The following is a 17,200-nucleotide window of genomic DNA, read 5'->3' as shown; positions in this document are numbered from 1 at the left end:
TTTGGGGATTTTCAGCCCAGAAACATCAAAGTCCGAACAGGTTCTGAATAGGCATTTTTTAAATCTACTAGCACGTTTTGTGTTGTAAACATGAGTAATTAGGTCCTAGTCCTTTTCTCATGCAGAAAGAAAAATGTACCTTACCGGTTTAAAGGCGGACTATTGTTTCTGAAGGTCATTTAGTTCTGTTGCACAATAATCTAAAACATAAATGCTTCTTTTTCATATGTGGACTTTTACAGGGAATTTCAAAAGAACACAATTTTGCTTTTAAATTATGCCTACCTTTCTTTACAACTTCTGGAAGTCCCTCTGGCTCAAACTCAGTGTCTCTGGTGTCCTCTGTGGGGTGAATACCACTTTTGACTGCTTTCCTACTCTTTTTAGAAAATGTCTCTGGGGTAGAAGGCGCTGTGCCTCCTCCATCTTCCCGAATCCCAGTGGACCTTTGTCTTTTGCCTGAAGTTTTATTTTGGCTGGATGACAACTTCTTTTCAGTAGCAGAAGGGGCTGGAGAGTCTTCTGAAACAACGGAATTTAGCAAAGGAGAATTCTGGAGATTAAGTTTAGACCGTGAACTCAGACGAGCAACTTGTGTCTCCAACATCTCTTTGGCTTTCTCTAACTTCTCGTGGCTGATGAGCAGGGAACAGTACTTGTCCAGGTACTCGTCAGCCTCCTTGTTTTTCTCTTCAAGAGTTTCTTTCAGTTCTTTGATTTCTGCCATTAATTCCTCTACGTTAGAATCCACAGCAGTACCTGTCAAAAACAGTGACACACTGTAGACCACTTGACGTTTCTCTAACTATAGAATAGTTAGAGATATAGATATAGATATAGATAGAATGATAAAGCAGATAACCTTAGATTTGATCTTAGATTTTCGCTTAAGAAAAGTGGGGGAAGAATATCTATGTGTGTTCTTATAGATCAAACAACTCTTGTTTGGGAGGGATCATATCAAGTACGTATTCTAGCAGGTTAAATGACTTTCATTAAGATAGCTTAAATAAAGTCCATCAAAATCTCAAACTCGTATCCCAGCCACCCCATCAAAACTTCTTTGCAGTTCATAGGAGATGAATTAATCGATCACATCCTCAATCTCCCTTGTCCATTCTTTTCAGCATAAGTGAGTAAAAAATAAAAGTTGGTAAAGAATAGGAAGGCTGTTGGAATAGCTTTGGGAAACGGAAGAGGGCTAGTGACAAGACAAGTAGAAAACAGCTCTGAAAACCGTTTTTAAGAGGATCTGGTGGACAAGTGCTTGAGAGATGCTTCAAAGGAGGTGATAAGGGGAAAACTGTGGTCTAAACTGGCCAACCAAACCAGCAAGGCAATTCCAGTCCCTGTTTCGAAGCCCTTCTGGGTTCTTCTTCCCTACCCTGTTCCCTGCGTGCACTAAAACTACCAAGGATACGGAAGTAGAAGGGTATGAATTCCCCTCCCTGCTAGTGCTCAGGGCTCAGACCTTTAGAGAACCGTCTCCTCTGATCCCATCAGTGTTAAGCAAACCTCCCATCCTCCGTGGGCCACTTGGTTCTTCCGTCAGGACCCAGTCCATGTTCCCTAACACATGGTTCCCTGCCCCAGAAACCCGACCACGCCGGCTCATTATTGCCACCGATTTGCGGCATCGGTGGGGCAGTGAGCAAGCGAGGTGGTAAAGGAGAAGGTGCAGGGCCTGATTTCCGGCAGTCTCCCTCCCGCCAGGTCGCCTCAGGCCGGCCACGCCCCGTTGTTCCTGCAGGACTCAAAGGAGACCTGGCAGGTGACAACCTGGTCCCCACCCCGGATTCGGGTCAGGCCCACTCGTCAGGGTAGAAGGGGAGACTGACCACCTCCCAGACACCTCTTAGAAGTCTCACAGGTAGGCCCTCCCCAGGGCGCAGGGTCCCTCAGGTCACGAATGCCCGGAAAGTGGGGACAGGAAGGGAATTCCACAGATCAGGGCCTCCAGGGGGATGGGGGTGGGGGCTGGGGGTGGAAGAACAGTAAGAACATGTGGAGTGAATGCAGGAGTGAATGTGCAGTTTGACCTGGCTTGTTGGGCAGACTGAGTCTGTGGCTGCATGGGTGGGCACCCTTAGTGTCCCTAGAAGCCTACGTAGTCCGAGTGGGCCCTAACCGGTTTCTATGGTGACCTCATAGGGTCTACTGCGAGCCCTTGGGGTACCAGTCCAGGGTTTATATGGACTCACTTTGGCTAAGAGGCACCCAGGTGTCCTCTGGGAGGGCGGACAGGTGGGCATCTGACTGGTCTCTCCTCTGGAGGGACACCCACCCTTTGTCTGTCTTCACGCCAGCGACACAGAGAGGGAACACACAGGGTAGCCAAGAGAGCCCCTGCTCATCATGGGTGGAAGCTCTTCCAAACCTACGGTCTTAGACTGTATGCTCGAAAATTTTGAGAAGGGATTCTCAGGAGACTAGGGGGTCAAAACGTCTCCTGGAAAATTAAGCACATTATGTGAACCGGAATGGGCCACCTTCGGGGTCGACTGGCCCTCCGAGGGTGCCCTGAGACCTACCCACTGTCCAGGTCATTTACACAATCATGGTCAGGACTCCCGGACACCCTGCCCAATTCCCGTATATCGATTCTTGGCTTCAGGTAGCCCAAACTCTGCCTCCTCGGGTCCGGTTTTTGTGCTAATAGAAAGGACCAAAGTCGGATATTTCTAACACAAGTAGATGAGCCCAAAGGCTGTGAGGAAGCAAAGCTTATCAGGGAGGCCCTGCCCGGGGGCATTGGCAGCAGCAACAGGGATGAGCTCTGGACAAGGATGAGCCAGTCAAGAAGCATGGGGACTACAGTCCTCCTCGGACCCAAGGCCTAAAGCTGAGCTGCAGGAACACGGTGCTCCTGTTGCCTCTAAGTGGCATGTGTGGGGAGAATCTGATTTAGCAGCTCGGACAGCCCACAGGAAAACTGATCCAGACAGAAACAGGATGTAAAATAACAGGAGCTCTCATCCTTACGTTTGTGGGGGGCACATCTGGGTGGGTCAGTCGGTTAAGCGTCTGCCTTCCACTCGGGTCATGATCCCAGGCATCCTTCAGGACAGGGACTTTACGGAATATTCCTAAACAGCTGCTGAAACTCCCTTTGTTTCGGGGAAATTCCCTGTCTGGCCTGACATCAACTGCTTATCCCCCCTTGTTGGCAGGAAAATATGGCATCTGTTCCTCTGGAGCTGATGAGCTCCTGACCTGGGATCCCTTTCCCTGCCCTCTAGAAAATTGTCTCAAAGTCTTCTTGGGTGATTGTTAAGATAGCTTTCAAAGTCTTTGGTAAACTAAAACTTAAAAATTTTGCTTGGATGATAAATGGAATTTTTTTTTTTTTTAAGATTTTATTTATTCATTTGACAGACAGAGATCACAAGTAGGCAGAGAGGCAGGCAGAGAGAGACGGGGAAGCAGGCTCCCCGCTGAGCAGAGAGCCCGAGGTGGGGCTTGATCCCAGGAGCCTGGGATCATGACCTGAGCCAAAGACAGAGGCTTTAACCCACTGAGCCACCCAGGTGCCCCTGATAAATGGAATTAAATTCATTGGACATCTAGGTCTTTTCCAAATAGGATAAAGTGCTAAGTCGTTAATTACTAGACATAGGATGGTGCTTTTGACTTCTTACTGCAAAGAAACTAAGGATATTTAAATCTGCCGGTAAATATGTTTTGTGCTTAACTGATTCACAAATTTGCCATCTAAAGAATTCTGGTGTAACAGTTCTCAACTGGTTACTCTATTTAGTCTTCACTGGGGATTAAGGTTTCTAGAGAGTGCAAAATTCTGCTAACTGTAACTAAGACTGGTGGAAATAAGGGAAACAACTCTGTATGTAGAAAAGTAGAAGATATGTAAGAAAGTTATAAGGAGTGGGAACGCATTTTTGTTGAAGGTAAAATAAGGTAATTTTGTACTAAATGAGATGGGTGTTTGGAAAGAAATGGGTTGGTACAAAATCAGAAACCAAAGGAAAGCTGTAGAAGGTTTATGGAGGGAAGACTTTGTAACAGAGTTTTAGATGTGGTCAGGACGGACTAAGATTGAAATAAACAGATTTTAAAGTACGCTGGTATAAGTCTGCAGTCTCTCTGTTCAAAAAAGACAAAAAGACAAAGTTTCAGGGGTGCCTGGGTGGCTCAGTCGGTTAAGTGTCTGCCTTCAGCTCAGGTCATGATCTCAGGGTCCTGGGATGGAGCCCCGCACTGGGCTCTCTGCTCAGCAGGGAGCCTGCTTCCCCCCACCTACCCCCGCCTGCCTCACTGCCTACTTGTGATCTCTCTCTGTCAAATAAATAAATAAAATCTTTAAAAAAAAAAAAAAAGACAAAGTTTTCTTAAATTAATTGATTTGCTATTAAGAAAAAAATGTAAACAGTTGTCCAGAAAAACCAGTTTCTAGGTTTTGCCTGTATCAGGTCTTTAGCATCCCTAATCCTATTTAGGCATGTGCTTTAAAACTTTTTAAGGTCTTTTTTTTTTTTTAAAGATTTTATTTATTTATCTGACAGAGAGAGATCACAAGCAGACAGAGAGGCAGGCAGAGAGAGAGGAGGAAGCAGGCTCCCTGACGAGCAGAGAGCCCGATGCGGGGCTCGATCCCAGGATCCTGAGATCATGACCTGAGCCAAAGGCAGCGGTTTAACCCACCTGAGCCACCCAGGCGCCCCACTTTCTAAGGTTTTAACAAGTTTTCACAAGATTTAAATTGTAAATGAAGTCCCTTTAACTCATTAGGACTTTATCTTGGTATGCTAAGTTACTCAGGAAGTACTGCTAAACAGAGGATAAACCTTAGGTTACACTTGGGAAATGCTCTAACTATTCTAGAGGTTGTATGCAATTCCTAAAGTTTTAATAAGGTCCTCACTTGATATTTTAATTACTGAAGTGTTATATGTCACAGAAATAACCTGATTTCCTTGCCAGCTATATTGTAAACTCTCATCTCATCAGCTCTTTAACCATGTCCATTCTGAGCTGTTGTCATTTACAATCGTTCTTACTGTCTTGCAAAAGTTTCATCTTCAAGGAAGTTCATATAAAGGACTTTTAGGACAAAACAGGTATTTAATATCTTTAAGATCAAAACTAAAATGAGTAAGAATTTCCAGAACTAAAAGTTGCATTCAAACTAGACAAGGGTTAGTAACATGGGACTAAATGAGACAAAAGGACAATTATAGGGTTGTGACAGTTGGTTGAAACATTGCTGGTCTCTACTGTTTATTCTTCTGGATTAAGAGAAATTTTCTCTTAAGATATCTATGACTTAACAAAAAATGTGATGAAGTATTCATTTGTAAACAAATTGAAGCATTTAACTTTCCTCTCTATCTGAACCTTCTAAAATTCGAAAGGTCTCAGTAAGTGTCCTTTCTTCCATGGCAGTCATAGTTATTTGCATAAGTTCAATAAGAATCTGTTCTCCTTGTAACAGTGCACCATTGAAAATATCAGTTATTTTACCAAAGCTTTGACTGAAATTTCTTATTTGAGAGCCATGCATAGACTCAGGTATGACCAAACAGCGTTTAGTAACTAAGATTGACTTTATGAAAAGTGGAGCCATAAAGCCCATTGGAAATGTTGGCCTGATACCTTGCTTACAGAGTTTCCAGCAGCCTCACCAGGTGAGTAAAGAATGTCACTTCCTGGCAAGTGAAGGAACTTCAAGATATTTTGGGGACCTCATGAAGAGGAAGCCAGGAGTCCTGATCAACTTGTAGCTGGCCATGGTTGGCACCAAATCCACTGGAAAAACCCCCTGGATCCACAGTTTACTCCAAGTACTCTTCGCAGCAGGGAAGATCACTGACCCACCCTGTGAAGCTGTGGTCCAGAAAAGCTCCTCATACTAGGCTTGGCACCATCTTTCCACATAGTGAGAGCATTCTACTCCGCAGACATAAGTGGAAAAAAGTGACAAGGATAGCTGTGATTTCTTTTTCACAGTCCCTAAGCCTTCCATTTAGTGGACCCACAAAGATGGGCCAAGGACAGCCAGAATTGGCTATTGATAAATGACCAACGCCAGCACAGAATGTCAATCTGCCTTTGACATAGGGACTTCGTAAATGGACATCCACATGAACAACTCTTCTCTAAACAGCTCATTTGCAAAAAGTGTTGCCAGTTTTTCATATGTTTTATAGAACAGAAGACACAATAATTCTATTTCGAACTGCAGACTTCATTCTGAATCCTACTAATCCTATGACCCCAAGCTGCACAGAAAATTTAGAAACTGGAAAGTGGACATCAACGCGCAATAAAGGAAAACCGCACTAGTTGTGATGAGCGCTGGGTGTTATACGCAACTAATGAATCATCACACTACCTCAAAAACCAACGATGTACTTACTATATGCTGGCTAACTGAACTTAAGAAAAAATAAATAAAACTAAAAAACTAAACCTAAAAACAAAACAAAACAAAAAGAACACACAGCACTAAAAAACATCTCTGTGTCTACATACCATTCGTGTATGATTTCACTAGCAGAAAAGGGTTTTGGCTCATGGACGTGCCCAATTAATGCCTACCTGTCTTCTGTTTCTCTTGTGCAGCTTCAAGCTTAGACAGCTCTTTCTGCAACATCTCCTTTTCCTCTTCCAGCTGTTTACAGGATTTGATCAACAATTTTATTTTCCCCTGGGCACGTTCATTTTCCTTCTTCAACTGATTTGCATATTTTACATTGTCCGCCTACAAAACAAAACCTTGAATTTAAAACCTTGATTTTATTTTTTATGAGTATATGAGAAAATAATCATGAGGTATAATTAAGGATCATATATTGTAAATTTAAGAATTATGATGTTCAAAATAAAAATGATTCATCTTCTCTATTCAATTTCCTAGGTCTCCCCAGTAGACACTGTAGTTTTGTCACTTTCTGAGTAGCAGCAAGCATAAATCTTGGTTCCTAAGATAGTGTTCTATTAAGGAGCCCACCATGTCTGGGTTCATCCAATGGGAATCACACCGTGGGGGCTAGGGTGGGAGATACGTGGGCATATTTTTGGTGGGTCAAAACTTCTCAATGATTGGGGGGCCTAGTGGTGCAGTCAGTTGAGTGTCTGACTCTTGGGTTTCAAACCCAGGTCCTGATCTCTGGGTCATGATATCGAGCCCTACATTAAACTCCCCACTCAAAGCAGAGTCTGCTGGAGATTCTCTGTCACCTCTCCCTCTGCCCCTTCCCTCTATGTGCTCACTCTCTCTCTCTAATAAAAAAATCTTAAAAAAGAAAAATTCTCAATGATAGAACTGTGTTTCCATTTGTAGTCTGTGCCTTTGTACAATTTCAATACCCAAGAAGGCATCTGTGTTCGTGACACCAAGTGAAGGCCAAATAATTTTATGGCTCATGATACAAACTTAAGTTCTACAGTTGCTCAAATAGAAAGTGAATAGAATGTAGGAGAATGATAGAATAATACACTTCTCAGGAGTACAAGCTCAGGATTCCTTAATCACATCTGCAGATTCCAGAAAGCTCAGACAGTGATTTAGAGGAAAAACCTGACCTGAACAGATACAGAGGTATTTATATATAGTCTTTATTTATCCCACCTTGTAAGCATAATCATACATTTTGTTGCAGAAATATGGATTTGATAATGAAGTATTGCCCCATACCTTGCTGGGATATTAAGTGATCTATGGCATATGCCTTGTATTATATGATATTAAAAAAATGCAGGCTTCTAAAACAAACTAGCTCTGTTAAGAGATCATGAACAAAGGCAAAATGAACTATTTAAATTTAAGGAAAAAAAAAAGAACTGGGCATCCCATTCACACTGCAAGTAGATTTCATTCTTTGTACACTATTTCATTTTGGAATAATATTAGCAGTGTTGCAGTAAATCTGCATTTTTCAGGATTTTTATTTCTGAGTCCAACATTAATTGGATTAGAGGTCCATTTAATTCCATTTCAACAGTGCTTATTAACTGGACCTCATTAAAATTACGCAATCTGAATGGGCTCAACTAACAATGAGCCATTTTGCACGCAGTATGTGTAAGATACAGACATTCTCCACAATAGAACTGTCAAAGATTAACAAGCAGAAAGCATACCTGAAACTAAAATATCACTATATGCCAATTTTACCTCAGAGTTTTTTAAAGGCAGAAAGTGAGTAAATAAAAAAGTAGACTGAAACTCTTCATTCTGTTATGAAACCTAACGTTTCATTTTGTAGTAGCAGAACATTAGTGACCATGAATGTTATCTTGACTTTTCTTAGTTTGTATTTTATTGGTATATTTCCTTCAACTTGAGAATTATTTAAGAGCTACAGACTTAAGAAGTTTGCCCCTATTTTTCTGTTTCAATGTATTGAATATACGACATTATAATTTTTGCAATTTAAATCCCCTTTAAGTAAAGACCTTTATAGGTATTTATCTTCCAGGTTCATTTTTATACATCTTGGATGATATTCATCTTATGAAAAATATCGGTAGGAATCAAAACACCTCTTTCTAAGACGTAGAATTATTGTAGCACTACCTATAACTAAATAATCCTAAGAGTACAGTTCATCTCTTTCTTTTTTGGAAAGGAGAAAGTTTTATGATCCTTGCGTGGAGACAAGAGGTAAGTATACACGTATGTGTGCATGACCAAGTACTCTGGTACACCCTGATTTCCACACGAGCCACAGAAAAAGTAGGCTTGGTGACGGCAGTGAACTTGAAGACCAATCAAGCAAGACTTTGGAATTACCCACAAAATTATTGTCTAGAGCTGGAGAGGCCTGCCCCACTGTGGTATCATCTGGCTCTTCGTATCCATCTTGAGAAAGTCTTCTACCATCCTCTAATTTGAGAAGATTCACTGAGCAATGCAGAAAGTTTATTCAAGCTGTGAGACCGTAGATCATCTGCTGATTTTTAAATAATAACTCAGCAGAGAACTGATGTGCTTGTTTTTGACTACCAAGAAAAATGTCGTAACAATTAAAATGAAAACATTAATTCCATGTGATGGAAACCACTGTTACCTGTACAAATCGTTCTAAGTCATGAAGTAATAAAAAAGGAACATACCTGGGTTTTCTTCAATTCTTCTAAAATCTGAGTGGTAGCTTTCAAAGAATTATTGAGTTCTTCTTTGCTGGACTTTAAGAGATCTACCTCGGCCTTCTGCGAGCTGAGACATTCTTCCTGAGAAGACAGTTTCTCTCGGTATGTCTGGATTTCCATTTCGTACTAAGAAGGAAAAACGTTACTTTAGTCAGGAGGCTCAGCTAAAAAAAATTTCAAGGAAAACAAACTAAAGAAAACTGCTGTCCCAAGGACCATTTCAAATAGTCCTTGGGATCCTGCTATTAACCTATTCCAAAATGGAAGTAAATATATTTTAAAAGCTCACATAGTAAAGTAAGACCTGTGAGGTAACCAGGGAAGACAGTGCAGGTAATGTGATGAGACAGAAGACTGTATGACACAATACTGCAGAACATGACCTTGCAAAAAATGCCTCATTACCATGGTCAACACACCACTCTGCAGCTCCTCCAGGAAACAATCCTCACGTTTTTACCTGTTTGTTTGTATCCAGAAGCAGAGCCTGGTGTTTATTTTCAGCTTCCTGCAGCTGTAGCTGATACTCAGCTATTTCTTCTCGTACTTTCTCTTCCTTTTCCATCTGGTCCTTGTGTATGCAATCTAAACTCTTCTTTAATTCACTATTTTCTAGCATGAGCTCCTTCAATTGACCCTAATGGGAAAAGTAAAAAACAAACAAACAAACAAACAAACAAACAAAAAAACGAAAATAATTAAGAACCTGGATATATAGTTTTAGGAAATACTAAGTACTGAAAAGAGAAAAAGAAAAAAAGAATTTACAGATAAGACAAAATTTGTATAGAATAGTGCTACAACTCTTAATGATGGACTCATTGAAACTGTAACTTCACCTCCAATGACAATTTCTTCTGTTCCAGCCCAACCATCCCCAAGGTACATCCACTGGGACCACAGACTCTCCGAGAACCCAACTTGAGCTGAACCAGTCCGGACTATAACCTCCTAGGCTTTAAGGCTCACTTACTGAAGTGCTTGCATTGCGGTAATTCCTTGACGTCATCAACAATGCCCCTCCCACCCCCGCTGTCACTGAAGCCCCTCCAGACTTACATTTTTTTCCTTGACCAGGCTTGATTCTATGTTCTGTCAAGGTGACAATTTCCTTCCAAATGCCCTCACCTCTTCTGCCCCGCTCTCCCTACACTGTGTGAGACAGGCAAGACTCCAGCTCCAGAGGCCCCTGTGTTCTCCGTGCCTGATCCCAAATGACCGCTTCTATGCGTGTGTCTATACACATGGTGTCCACTTGCTCCTCTCCACTGACTCAAGCCCTCCAGCCTGGTTACAGCCCACCTTCTCCTCAGATCATTTTCCATGGCCTCAGCAGCCTCCACATTGCAAACCCAAGGAGTACTCTTCACCTGGTCCAAGCTCTGGGTAGTATGTGATGCTGCTGACCACTCCTCCCTCCTGAGGCAGCCTCCACTCCTGGCTCACCTCCTCACGCCTTCTCATTCTCTCTGCTGGCTCCTCTTTCTCTGTCTTATCTCACAGGCTGGGGTCTCTGCACCAAACTGCCTTCTCTTTTCCAACAGTATTTTCTACCATTCCCCCAATTTGTAAATACTACCTATATTCCGAACCAGCCACCTTAAACCTTCCCCTTTAAGCTCTAGCCTCACGTATTTGCCATCCCTTTAGATTTTATTCTAATTCATTGCCAGGATCTTCCTTATCCAGTCTTTTTTCATATCATTTTCTCTCTCACAATGGCTTCCTTTCACTTTCTTAGGATAAAAAAAAAAAAAAAAAAAAAACAACTAAGATTTTTCTCTAGGCCTAGAAGCTTCCTTCCTCTGCGCTATTCCTCACAGAGCTGACTCCACATCCTGCAGGTTACGTTCTCTGACCTCCCTACTAAATTATGTTGGTCTCTACCCCACACACCCCACTTCCCAATAAGTTTGCCATAAAGAATCGTGTTGATTCATTTATGGCACTTGAGAGATTAAGATTCTCTCCTACAGCTCCTATGTTGTGATGTATTGTGTGTCTAGACTATAAGCTCTCTGAGTGCAAAAACCATAGCCCAGCACTACAGACCGAGCCTAAACACCCTGCTTTGCCTTCTAGTAGAGCCTGTAAGCCAGATTCGAGTTGGGGTACTCCCAAGCTGCTCAGTACCAAAGGAAATTCCAGCAGGTGCCGTACTCAAATATCATTCGTACAAACTCCTTCCACGCAGCACTGCCAGAAAATTCCATGAGTCAAGTGCTGAGATGCCAAACCTTTTCAATTTTCATTAGATTAAATACCACATTTAAAGGACCAATTTCCCCAACTCCTTATGCAGGCTCTTACCAACAGCATGTCAACTCTTTGGGATTGTTCGGGGTCACAATCCCAACGGTCTCATTACCCTTTGCTAAGTATTTCCTCGGGATGAACGTGCATGAGGACATCACGGATATGCGAGTGCTCAACGTTTAACCAGGTTTGGCAAACAGGTTTCATTGCACCTGCCAGCTCTGTGTGCACGGTAGCTGCTCCATGGGGACTCAGCGTGAAGAGATTCAGGAAGAGGAGAGGACATGAATCAGCAACGTCTGCTCTGCAAACAGCAGTGAGGAGTGGCAGCCCAGATGCTATAGATCTGCCCCAGAAACCCTGCCCTAAAATAACATCCAAAGACTGTTCCAGCTTTACGTTTCCCTGTGACTTCCCGTGACTTTGCCATTCTTAGCAAGATCAGGGCATCTGTCTCTGGCAACATTCTGGCTCCTCATCGGAGGGAGGCTAGAAGAGCCGATAAATCTGTTGAAAGCTGCAGGAAATCTATTTCTGATGTGAGTTAACATAGAACCTGGCTCGCCTTCGGTTAAAAATATTGGAATATTTTGCCAAAGCTGCTTGGGGCTCTTTTGGGGCTCCTGACAGAGCTGGAGGGTGAAGATGAGTACAGGTCTCATCATGACCTAAGTGTGGGGCTATTTTTTTCAAAAGCTTAAAAAAAAGTCTGGTACATTCTAGGTCTTACAAAAACGAAGAGGGAAAGGGTACACACTGCCTTCTCAGAGCATCACAAGCACATCACAGAGAGACTTACCTTGCTGCTCTTTATGTCCTCCGACATTATATTTAATTCCTCAGTTAGCCTATTTCTCTCCCTGGTAAATTCTTCTTTCAGCTCTGTGGTTTTCTGCACCATCTCATGCATTTCCCTCTGCAGCTCAGTTTCCTTCCCAGTCATCGCGTTTACCTGGAATTTCATCTTTCGTTAAGAACTGTTTGGGGTTGTCATTTTTGCACAAATGAGTCACTCTGATACAACACACTCGTAACATTTCCTTTCACCTTTAGAAATAAAATGGAACCGGGCTAATCCTCCCTTTACAAATCCACTCAGCTACTATCCTCAAAACCTCCTGGCAAGCTTACCTTTTCTTCTCAGCCAAGATTTAATAAAAGACAGAAATAAGGAAAGCAATGACAAAGAAAGATAATATTACTAAGTCTTAAAATCCTTCATAAAGGTATTAATTTGTATTAAACAAAAATGTAGAGACCATTGTATGAGGTAGCATCTTATATTTTTATCAGTTCTGGGATCTCTACTAATCCCCTGATGCCATACTAATCTGCAAGAAATATGCCTAGGATTAGTTAAAACCAGTTAAAGCCTCATCATTGGCATTTGCCCTTGACATTGAAAGAGGCTGGCAGAATTTACCAAATGATCTCTATCATAAACTACCGTCTCTTGCAAACTGTGTCAAAACTTGAAATTCCTGGAAAATATTATAGGGTTATGATTGATCCCATTTTCTGGAGACTCCTTTCTTCTTTTAATATTTGCCTAGTAAAAACTGAATTTGAAGCTATTTTCTAGATCAGTATGGAAGCCTAGAGGGCAAAAACCTAATTTTTCATTACTAATCGAGGCCCTCGATGGCAGATTTTCCTCTTTAACCACGGGCTGACAAAACAGGAGGTTGCACAAAGAGAAGGCGTAAGAGGGGCTGAAAGCACAATATCCCCAAGACCTACCCTGGGAGGCATGAGACTTCTGCTGGTTACCGTTATATGGGCACCTTTAATAGTACCTTCTCCTAAAGGCAAAAATGCAGGGCAGGGGCCATGGGGTCCCTCCTGATCCTCACTAGTAACTGTTACAGACTCCTTGGCAAAAGTTCCCAGCCAGGTATTGGGAAGCTACGACACTAATGTACTATAAAAAAGAGAACTATAATTAGAACCAGGAACTGGGCCTAACCCAAAGCTTCTCCCGTGTCCAGGTGCCACACTGAAAACCTGGGCTAACCCATAGAAGAGTCCCATGTAAATGTGTGGCAAAGCGAAGAGTCACAGCTGCTCCAGCCAGCTCCCTGTCCCCGAAGTTCAAGGCCCCACGAACTTAAAACCTTTACAGAATCTGGTCCGATGCTGCAAACACCGCCCAGAAGAAAATCTAATCCACACAGCGGTTTCCCTCCCTCATGACTATTCAAATGTAGACAGTTTAAGCCACTTACTTTTTCAACAAAGGACACGTTTTCCATTTTTCTCAATTCAAGCTCTTTCTCCAGATCCTTGTGAGATCTCTGCAGTGCTTCTAAGGTGTCCTGCAAAGTGTCATTTTTGGCTTGCAGCACTTGGCTCTTCTGCTCCAATTCCACCAGCAGATTTTCCAGCTCCCCTTTTTGCTTCTTCCAAAGCTGCTGTTCTCCCTCTACCTGGGCCAGTTTGGAGGTGAGTTGCTCTCGGTCTTGAATTTGATTTTTCAGTAGGCTGATTTCTTCCTCCTTCTTCTCTAGCTTATGTTTGCCGTCTTCGACTTTTTGAAGGAGGCCATTCGCAGAAGACTGCACATTGAGGTAGTTATTCTTGACCTCGTCAAGGTCTTGCAGCAACTGAGCCTTCTCGAGTTCAAGAGCATCTACTTGACTGTGCAGATTCTGTGCTTGGGCCTTCCAGGCATCTTGGTCATGACACAACGCTTCCGCTTTCTGATTTAGCTCCTTTACTTGTGTTTGAAGCATCTCCACGGCAATTTTAGAGTCTTCTCTCATTTGTATCTTTTCTTGCTCTTTTTCTTGCAATAGATTTTCAAAGGAAGACTTTAATATTTCCAATTCGGATACCCGTCCTTGCTCCTTCTGTAATTCTTCTATCACATTTTCTTTTTCTGACCTGATATGAACAAGATCTAATTCCAGATCTCTCAGGTTTTGGGCCATCTCCTCTATTTTTGCTTTTAGAGTCCCCACCTCTGCTTTGGAATTCTCAGCCTCAAGAATCATGCACTCTTGGTTTTTCCCTGATATCTCTAGTTCTCTTTCAAGGTTTTCGACTCTATCCTTAAGCAAGTCGGCATGATGCTCACTTTCCTTCAGTTTTCCTAAGACCTGGAGCTGCTCCTTTTCATCAGCTTCTAGGCGGACTTTCAGCTTTTCAATGCTATTCCTCAGCTGATGTATTTTCTGCCCCGAGATGTCCATACTCTGTTCTTCGAACTTCTGAATTTCCTGGTCATGACATAAGGCTATTACTTCCTCATTTAGCTCTTTCAATTGTGTTTGGAGCATCTCCAATGCAGCTCTGGATTCTTCTCTCATCTCTATTTTTTCTTTCTCCTCTTCTTCTAACCGACTTTTCAGTGAAGAGAGTAATGTGTCTAATTCAGACACTTGACCTTGTTTTTCTTGTAGTTGTTTTATCAGATTTTCTTTTTCGAACTTGACGGTGCCAAGGTCTAGTTCTAGATCTTTCAGGGTTTTGGTCATCAATTCCATTTGTGTTTTTAGGGCTTCCACCTCTGCTTTGGAATTCTCAGCATCAAGAATCACCAGCTCTTGGTTTTCCTCTGACATCTGCAGTTCTCTTTCAAGGTTCTCCACTTTATCCTGAAGCGAATCATTCTTACGCTCACTCGCTCTCAGTTTTTCTAGGACATGGAGCTGCTTTTTGTCATCAGCCTCAATGCGGACCCTCAGCTTCTCAATGCCTTTTCTTAGCTGGTGCACTTCCTCCTGCGTTGAGCTCAGCCTCACTGCAACCTCACCTTTCTCCATCAGTGCATCCTCCAGGGCCTTGGCGATGGTCAGCTTTTCATGTTCTGATTCATGCAGTCTGGTCTGCAGGCTTTCAGATTCCCCTGCAAGTGATTCTTTCTCTTTATTCAGTTGCTCAATTTGGATTTCCAGCTCACTTTTTACCAAAGACAGGGCCTGTGAGTCCTTTTCCAAACTCTGCAGCTGCTCCTGGAAACGAGTGTTCTCTTCCGAGAGCTCGGTGACATTGGAGGACAATGTCTGAATGAGCTGTGCTTTGTCCTTTAGCTCAGCTTCAGCCACGTCAATGTGATGGAGACATTCATCTTGATGAGATTCGAGCTCATGTATTTTCTCCTTCATCTTTTCAGACATTAGATCCAGTTCTTTATTTTCTTTTGACAAAGTATCTAACTCTCCATGAAGCTGGTTTCTCTCATTGGTGACCACAGAGAGTTCTTCTTCAAGGCGGGTTATAAGTTTCTGCTTACTTTCATTGTCTTTTTCTAAATATAGCTTCTCAGTCTGAACTGTCTCTAAGTCGGCTTCCACAGAGAGGGCATGATGCTCGATGCTACCTTTCTCAGACTGGATCCTCTTTAGCTCCTTTTCCACATCAAGAAATCGCTCTCTCCAGTTGTCGTTCACCTCAGCCGTGTTTTCTTCAATAACTGCATGTGACCTTTTATCTGTGCCTGTTTCTAAATTAGAATTGAGGCCTTCCAAACTTTCTGTTCTCTGGTGTAATTCCTGGTTGTCACAAGCAAAAGATTCCAATCTTTCCCTTAAGTTTGATTTTTCTTTCTTGAGTTTCCCAACTATTTTTTCTAATTCTACACATGCTTCCGTCTTGGTGGTTATTTGTGCTTCCTGTAAATCGAGTTTTGAGTCTAACTCTTTTATTTCATTTAGTAAACTTTCAACTTTTTTGTCACGTTCCTCTATGACATGAAGTAACCTCAAATTCTCATTTGATGACTCTTTTACCTGCAGTTGAAGATTCTGAATGGTGACCTGAGTCTCTAGAAAATCCACAGGAACCGGAGCATTAGGACTAGAAAGTGACAATTGAGAAATGCATTCTAAATAGCCCTGGGTTTTGTCTTCTGCTGGGGTTTCTGGAGACTGTTCCCTAGACCATTCTTCTCCTGTGAATCTGACTGGACTGGTCTTGGTTATTTTTTCCATCTCCCGACTGAGGTCCTGCTGAATACCTTCTTCACAAATCTGATGAATGTCCCGCTTTGGTGTTCTCTCTTGAGTTTCCAAAGTATATTCTTCTGATTCTTTTACATCACAGCTATTGTTTCCACCCCGAAGAGCCTGTAGTTGTTATACACAATGAAAACTCATTTTATTTTTCAAGAGGAATCAAAATAGAATAAATACGCTTAATTATTACATTATAGAAAAACTGGCTTCTTGCCTCTGCTAAACACATCTCCTCAAATGGCATATTTCTCACCCCATTCTCTCTCCATCAAATATCCAACACAATTAAACAAACATTCAGTCAGTGTTCTCCACAGGCAAGGCTCTGGGTAAGGTATTTATCATGAAGACAAATCCTCCAGATCAGTTATCTGATCATCTAAATTGTAACATATCTATTTATTTTTTTAAAGATTTTATTTATTTATTTGACAGAGAGAGATCACAGGTAGGCAGAGAGGCAGGCGGGAGAGTCGGGGAAGCAGGTTCCCCGCTGAGCAGAGAGCCCAATGCGAGCCTCAATCCCAGGACTCTGGGATCATGACCTGGGCTGAAGGCAGAGGCTTTAACCAACCCCCCAAGCCACCCAGGCACCCCTAAATTATAACATATTTAAATGTCATAATTTTTTCTAGCTAGAAATATTCTTGTTAGCCTAAATATAAAATTTCTTTTTATGATTCTCAAGTAAGAGGCTAATAATTTCCATATAAAATGTTCAACTTCCATCTTCAGCATTTATGATATTCTTCACTGAGAGAAGTTTTCATGACCAGATCCTCAGCCCAAGGACTAACTATTCATATTCTTGGATAAATTACATGCCTGGACCTCACCTTCTCCTCATCTGTAAAATGGGGATCTACTGCTGTGCCCAC

The 17,200-nt window shown here is 42.2% G+C and overlaps 1 protein-coding gene across 4 annotated transcripts in view; it reads right to left on the bottom strand.

Annotated features, from left to right (window-relative positions):
* CENPF (centromere protein F) overlaps nt 1–17,200 on the bottom strand; it is a 63,597-nt gene that overhangs the window by 6,180 nt on the left and 40,217 nt on the right. For all 4 annotated transcript variants that reach the window (XM_047704735.1, XM_047704738.1, XM_047704737.1 and 1 more), the window contains exons 13-18: nt 13,593–16,433; nt 12,167–12,319; nt 9,572–9,748; nt 9,076–9,237; nt 6,556–6,718; nt 286–759 (exon numbers count right to left, since the gene is read on the bottom strand). In XM_047704735.1, the coding sequence (XP_047560691.1) occupies nt 286–759; nt 6,556–6,718; nt 9,076–9,237; nt 9,572–9,748; nt 12,167–12,319; nt 13,593–16,433 (3,970 nt within the window). The remainder of the gene's footprint in view (nt 1–285; nt 760–6,555; nt 6,719–9,075; nt 9,238–9,571; nt 9,749–12,166; nt 12,320–13,592; nt 16,434–17,200) is intronic.

Source organism: Lutra lutra, chromosome 15 (genome assembly GCF_902655055.1).
Source record: "Lutra lutra chromosome 15, mLutLut1.2, whole genome shotgun sequence".
NCBI classification, from domain to species: domain Eukaryota; kingdom Metazoa; phylum Chordata; class Mammalia; order Carnivora; family Mustelidae; genus Lutra; species Lutra lutra.
This window is presented reverse-complemented; position numbering and strand designations above follow the sequence as displayed.